Below are 6,888 nucleotides of genomic sequence, written 5' to 3'. Positions count from 1 at the left end.
CTTCCCTGGTGGTGCAGTGGTTGAGAGTCCGCCGGCTGATGCAGGGGACACGGGTTCGTGCCCGGGTCCGGGAAGATCCCACATGCCGTGGAGTGGCTGGGCCCATGAGCCATGGCCGCTGAGCCTGCGCGTCCTACCCCAAAAAAAAAAAAAAAAAAAAAAGGGTACTGAATGTTGTCAGAGGCTTTATCAGCATCTATGGAGATAATCATATGCTTTTTCTTCATAAATCTATTAATATGATGTATGACATTAATGGATTTCCTAATTGAACCAACTTTGCATTCTAGGATAAATTCCACTTGGTCAGCATGTATTATGTTCTTAATTTGATGTTGTATTTTGTTTACTAATATTTTATTTGCTATTTTTGTATGATGTGATATCAATCTCTATTTTTCTTCTCACCAAAGCTTTAAATATATCTGATGAATCTTGGTATGTAATGTTGTTTTGTCATTTTAAAAAATTCGTGGTTTAAGTATTTCCCCTTTTACCTAGAAGTCATTTAATAAATTTTTAAAAATTTTTAGTTGGAAAGATCTTTTTGGTTTTTATTTTGTTAATTTTTTGGTTTAATTGCACTGTGATCATAGAATATTGTTTATAATGTTAATATTTCTTCTTTGCGGAACTTACTGATGTTTCCTTTGTGACGCAGTATATGATCACAGAGAATGCCTTCATGTGCCCTTGAGGAGAAGGTGTAGTGTCTGTTGTCAGAGTGTGGAGTTCCCTACAGTTGCATACTGTTTACCTTGTTGAGTCTTCTGTCTCCTTACTTATTTTGTCACTTGGTCTGACTTGTACTGACGGTAGTATATTACATTCTCCAGTTATTAGTGTGTTTTTTTCTGTGCCTCTTTGCATCTCCTGTAGTTTGTGCTTTATAAACGTGTTGTTTCTGTTACTTAGTACATAGATGTTCATACATAGATGTTCATACATTCATTGTGAACTGCAGCTTAGTATTAGAAAGTGTCTGGCTTTGTCAAATCTGATGCATTTTTGGCTAGAATTAAACTTTTTTTAAAATTAATTAATTTAATTTTGGCTATGTTGGGTCTTTGTTGCTGCATGTGGGATTTCTCCAGTTGCGGCGAGTGGGGGCTACTCTTTGTTGCAGCGCGTGGGCTTCTCATTGCGGTGGCTTCTCTTGTTGCGGAGCACGGGCTGTAGGCGGGCGGGCTTCAGTAGTTGTGGTGCACGAGCTTAGTTGCTCCATGGTATGTGGGATCTTCCCAGACCAAGGCTCGAACCTGTGTCCCCTGCATTGGCACATGGATTCTTAACCACTGCACCCCAGGGAAGTCCCTAGAATTAAACTTTGATGTCAGTGTTTCAACTCCTGTTTTCTTACTGTTTCCGTTTGCCTGAAATACCTTTGTCTATCTTTAATTTCAGCCTTCTGGAATCACTTTAACTTGTTTCTCTTATTGACACATATTCTGAGTATGAGTCCTTTATCAGATATATGTTGCAACTATTTTATCCTTGTTTCTAGCCTCATTTTTTACTTCCTTAATGTCTTTCGAAGAAAATCATGATTTTGAAGTTCTTCTGTGTGACACTGGAGTTTATTCATTTTCAGTTCTGTGGAGTATTCTGTCATATGAATGTGCCAGAAGCATCCCATTCTGCAGTTGATGGTTATTTGGGTTGTTTCTGGTTTTTATTATTATGCACAATACTGCTATGAACACTCTTGTACAAGTCTTTGTGTGCAAGTGTGCAAGTTTCTTTAGGGTGTTTAAGCGTGGGGTTGCTGGGTCATAGGGCATGCCAGGTGGTCCCTGATTGTTTTCTGTGGTGATTGGTTCCACATAGGCCCCTCCAACGTGGTACACGGCTCCAGTTGCCCCACATCTTGGTCAGCATTTGCCAGGCTGTTTAATTTTTGGCTAATCTGCTAGGAGTGCAGTTATTTCACACTAGCGTTGAACAGGCATTTCCAAGATTATTAATTAGGTTAAACATCTCTTCCTATGTTTGTTGGGTATTTATGTTTCTTGTGAAACATCTGTTCAAGTCTTTTGCTCATTTAACATTTGGTGTTTGCTTCTTTATGTTATCGATCTGTGTCTTTATCTATTCTGGATACAAGTCCCGTGTGGGTTTGTGGCAAGTGTGGAGTAGTGAGTACTGTGTTCACTGATGGCGGGCATTTTGCCACATTTGCTTTACTTCTCTGCCTGTGTACTTGTATGTAGCTAGACACATGTCGAGGGGTTTTTTTCTGAAACGTTTGAAAACAGATTACAGACATAACATTTCATCCCTAAAATACTGTATCCTAGGAATAAGGATACTTTTCTACATAAAATACCATTGTTTTCCCCAAGAAACATAGCAATACTAATTCTATATTATCTGCAGCCTGTATTCAGATTCCCCCAGTTGTGGCCCCCGTTTCTGATCAGGATCTAATCAAGGTTCACACGTTGCATTTGGTCGACGTGCTCTTTAGTCTCTGAATTTAGAAGAGTCACCCTGCTGTTTCTCTCACTGTTTCTCTTGACCTTGACCTTTGCCATGAGTCTGAGCTGGGTGTCCTGTCTGGGCCCCTGGTGGGTATGTCTGGAGGTTCCCAAACGTTGCTGGCATAGGTGGACGGCGATGGGCCCTCGGGAGGTGAGCGATGCAGGCTGTTTACTGCGGGTGGCCCGCTTCAAGGACAGTGCCGGTGGTGACAGCCCGGTGTCCCCTCATGAAGGAGCATTTCCTCTGTGATTCATAAACGACCTGTAGGCACAGCAGATCTCCTGCTCCCAATAGCTTTTCCCCAGTTGGGTCATTTTCCGGATCTGAGAGGTGATGCTCTCTCCTTGTACATTCAGTTCCATCTTTTTATTTCTTTAAAGCCGTGAAGCATTATATGTCACAGACCTGAATGCTCTGCTCGGGTCCAGGTCTGTGCCTGCGGTTTCTGGTGCTCCTGGTCCTCGCAGGGCTGGGCCTCCTTGTCTGCTTTTACGAGTGTTGGCTGGGAGCCGGCATTTCTTAGGGTTTTTCCTGTGAATTCACTGAGGCCTGGGTTGAAGGGGTCCTTCTGAGAGATGCACAGACTGCAGTTGGGGGGCCCCAAGGTGGTGTGATTCGGGGCTGAGAGCTGAGGGCGGTGACGTTCTAGAATCTCCGAGCACAGCTTTGGTTCTGGTTCAGCCTAATACTGAGCCCATGGCCCTGGGGACCTCATCTGTAGGGGATACTCCTTCGAGATTACCCACCTCCAGAGGGCTCAAACTTTGTCCCTCGTGGACCTGGGACTCCAGGTCCCTAGGGCAGCAGGTGCCCTAGGGCAGGGCCAGCTGCAGGCTCTGTGGCCCTGCCCACACTGCACTCTGCTCCCACACCAGGGTAGTGGGGAGGCCGGGTCCCCCCTCCACAGGAGTAAGCCTGTGGCTGTTCTCTGTCTGTGGGCCGGGCCTGGGGAGCTCTGGGGGCATTTGTAGCAATGGTGGAAAGGCTGTCAGACTGTCTCTCTTTTTAATTTTTAAAGGAATGTGTCTTGCAGAACCCAAAGTTGTGCTCCATGGATTAAGTTTCAGGCTCCTTTGCCCTCTGGGTGGGGGGAGAATGACAGGCCAGTGGAGGTGGGGGCAAGGCCGGCGGGGGGCAAGGCTGGTGGGCGGCCATCGTGCTCACCGCTCCGGGCGGCCTGGTGCCAGGAGATAGGATAATACGATTATTCTCAATTAGATTAATAAAGAATAATTAGACATCATAAATCAAGTCATCATAGAGTATTGTCATGGGAAAAATATGTAGCTAGAATTAATTAGTTTTCAAATAAAGTGTTTACTTTAATTGCTTGAAATGATGGAGCCCTTAATTGCCGAGGCTTCGTCTTGGCCTGAGTGTCCGGCTGTTGTAACAACTTGACGGGTTCATTCCCTACGTCCCGGGAAAACAGTGGAGGAGGACTTGATTTCATCACCTGGGAGCTAGCCTGGTGCGGTGAGGTTCTGGAAACGCCCGTCAGGCCGCAGGCAGGTGGCAGGTGTGGGCTGGGTTTCTGCTGGCGCTGCCCAGGGCCACCGTGCTGCCTGCGTGTGTGTGTATGTGTGTGTGTGTGTGCGCGCGCGCGTGCGCCTGTGTGAGCACGTGTGTGTGTGTGTGTTGAGGGGCTGCACGGTGGGAGCCTGTGTGGGGGTGGCCTGTCCCTCTGTCCCCGGAGCCCCTTCCCGACGGCCCACTCCAGCCCTTTCACTTCCCCCCTCTGGCAGCTGTGTGGGCGCCTCCCCCTTGCTGTGTGCAGGCTGGGTGGGGACTGTCCCAGAGCTCAGCAGGAGAGGCCCCCCCAGCTGCCCCAGCTCCCGGGGGGTCTGCTCCTAGCCGTACCCTCTGCACCCTCGGCCCAGCCCAGGGCCTGCGGGCAGACATACGTGGCCCTGGCTGCCTGTGAAATTGGGGTGGTGTGGTTGGGGTGGGCTCCGGGGGGACCCTGGCAGCTTCTCCTTTGGGGTAGGTGGGCCCAGCAGGCCTTACACACAGGACCAGTGATTTGAGGAAGGGTCTGTCCTCTGAGAGCAGCCCTCCAGGGGAGTGGCTGTGTAACTGGGCCCCGCCCCTTGCCCACACACACCTGTGCCGGCCCTTCTGCCCCTTGGTGGCAGCGTGCAGGCTCTGGAACACTTCGAACCTGAGCCTGGGAGGCCTAGAGCAGCTCACCGGACGGTTCCTTGGGTGGCTGTAACAGTTGGAGGTTGTGATGAGCAGGACCGGGACCCGGCGGGCCGTGTTTGCAGCCCATGTGACGAAGACCGGGACCCCATACACCTCTGACTTGGCTGGGAGGGCTCGTTGGGGAGGGCCCCCTGAGGGAGAAGCTGGAGCGAGGCCTGGTTAGAGGACAGGAGTGCTGCCAGTGTGTGGACAGCTGGGACGAGGAGGACCCTGCCCAAGTTGGTGGGGGGTGTGGGCACTGCTGCCCTTGCCTGGGAACAGTACCTGTTGGGACAGAGGGTGCAGGGGTGCGCAGCATCCTGTGCCTTCCCGAAGGAGGACAGGTGAGTGATTGACGCCCTTCCTCGGTCCCCAGGTGATAAGCATGGCAACCCCACCGCTCCCACCACCAGACCCTCAGTTTGTCCTCCGAGGCGCCCAGTCAGCAGTGCACACACTGCATTTCTGCAAAGGAGCCCAGGGGCAGGGGCGCCCGCTGCTCCTCTCAGGGTGAGTACCCCTGGCCCAGGGTGAAGTCGGGGGGTAAGGGGCTCAGGCTGCCCATCACCCGGGCACTCGCCCTTTCAGAGCCCTCGACGCACTGTCCCCTCGGGCCTCCCCCGTGGAGGACGCAGGGACATGGTCTCCGTTAGAGGCGCCAGGCAGCTGGCACTGTCAGTGGCAGCCTCCCCGCCTCTCCAGAGAAGAGGCTGCCCAGGGCCCTGCCACCCTCCCTGTAAGAGGAGCACATGTCCCCTGGTTGTGTGTTCAGAGCTGTTCCCTGAGCTGGGAGCTGCTGGCTGGAGCACCTGACCCACCGGCTGTGTGGTGTCCAGCCCGCTCCCCCCCATGCCCGAGCCTGACTGGAGCTTCTCTGAACAGGTCCCTGCGTGGGCTGGTGCACATCTGGAGCCTGCAGACACGGAGGGTGGTCGCCACCCTGGATGGCCATGGGGGCCAGTGTGTGATCTGGCTGCAGATGCTGCCCCAGGGGCCCCAGCTCCTCAGGTGAGTCTTGGTGGCAGTGAGCCAGGTTGTGGTCTTCGGGGGGGTTCCATGAGCTTTCCAGGGGAGGCCCTGAAGGCCTCCCCCAGCTGCCAGGATGGCCCCAACAATGGCAGAACCGGGTGACTTGTCGAGGGCAGCGCAGCCCGGGTGTGTGGGCCTTCCGGGCGGGTGGCCATTGAGAAGAGCCCGATGGACGCTTAGGATGGTTCTGTCCGAGCCCACCCTCGCCTGCTGGGGCCCCCAGGGCGAGGGCTGGGGGCCAGTACTTGGGGGAGCCTCCACTTCCCTCCTGCAGGTCGCGGGCCCTGGTATCCTCATAGCCGCTCTGCAGCGCAGCCTTCTCCCTGGCCATGGAGCCACCTTCCCATGAGGCAGGGAGGACTGGTCGCCAGGGTGGCACAGAGCTGAACCTAAAGCTCACCCAGGCTGATGGGGCCCCACTCCCTGCCCAGTGCGGCTGCCCCAGGGGGGACTGGGAGGCCGTGCAGGTGCCAGGGCCGTGGAACTCTGGGCTGCCAGCGTGGATGGGTGGGAGATGACAGAGCGAGGGGTCTGGCCCCCTGGCAGAGGAGATTGCATATGTTGATGCCATAGTGGGACTGGGGAGTCTGGGGGCTGGGTAGCAGTGAGGGAGGGTCCTGTGGAGGTGACGGGCTGGGACCCCAGGTGGGAGGTGGGCCAGAAGGCAGCAAGAGGGCGCTGGTGGGTGAGGGAGTAAGTCAGGGGGCTTCCCTCCTTCCCCTGGAGAGAGGGATGGTAAGGGAAGGGCACGGACAGGAGGGAGCGGGGGCACCTGGCAGCCAGAGCGACTGCTTTCTGGGGCGGCCCTGACATCTGCCCCTGTACAGGGGTCTCAGCTCTCCCACCCCCGTCAGAAATCTGCCAAGTCAAAGAGGGCTTTCCCGGGCACCCTCTGCCCCAGAACTCCCAGATGGTTCTGCTCTCCTGCTCCGGACTTGGAGCTTGGACACCTGGGCACCATGGAGCCCAGTCCCCATTAAACAAGGCCTCTTGGGCCCCCAGTGGCTTCAAAGCACTTTTGTGTGGGACTGAAGCTGCTCCCACTCCCTGCAGGTGGCTGAGGCCCCAGGAGTCCTGGAGGCCATACCCTGGGCGTGTGTGCTTGTCCATCCATCTCAGAGACTCGCTCCTTCCCTGCCCAGTTGCCCAGGCGCACCCCTCACTGCAGGGGCCCTCATGTGGCTTTGCTCTTTC

General features: G+C 53.8%; 1 protein-coding gene across 1 annotated transcript in view; it reads left to right on the top strand.

The window, feature by feature from the left end:
• The first annotated feature begins 5,050 nt into the window (after positions 1-5,050).
• The window catches only part of GNB1L (G protein subunit beta 1 like), a 23,484-nt gene continuing 21,646 nt past the window's right edge, over positions 5,051-6,888 (top strand). Inside the window, exons 1-2 of the mRNA XM_007460049.1 lie at positions 5,051-5,175; positions 5,548-5,673. Coding sequence (XP_007460111.1) covers positions 5,051-5,175; positions 5,548-5,673 — 251 coding nt within the window. The remainder of the gene's footprint in view (positions 5,176-5,547; positions 5,674-6,888) is intronic.

This window comes from Lipotes vexillifer, unplaced genomic scaffold (genome assembly GCF_000442215.2).
Source record: "Lipotes vexillifer unplaced genomic scaffold, Lipotes_vexillifer_v1.1 scaffold987, whole genome shotgun sequence".
NCBI classification, from domain to species: Eukaryota; Metazoa; Chordata; class Mammalia; order Artiodactyla; family Lipotidae; genus Lipotes; species Lipotes vexillifer.
The sequence above is the reverse complement of the archived record's forward strand: the minus strand, read 5'-3'. Positions and strand labels throughout refer to the sequence as shown.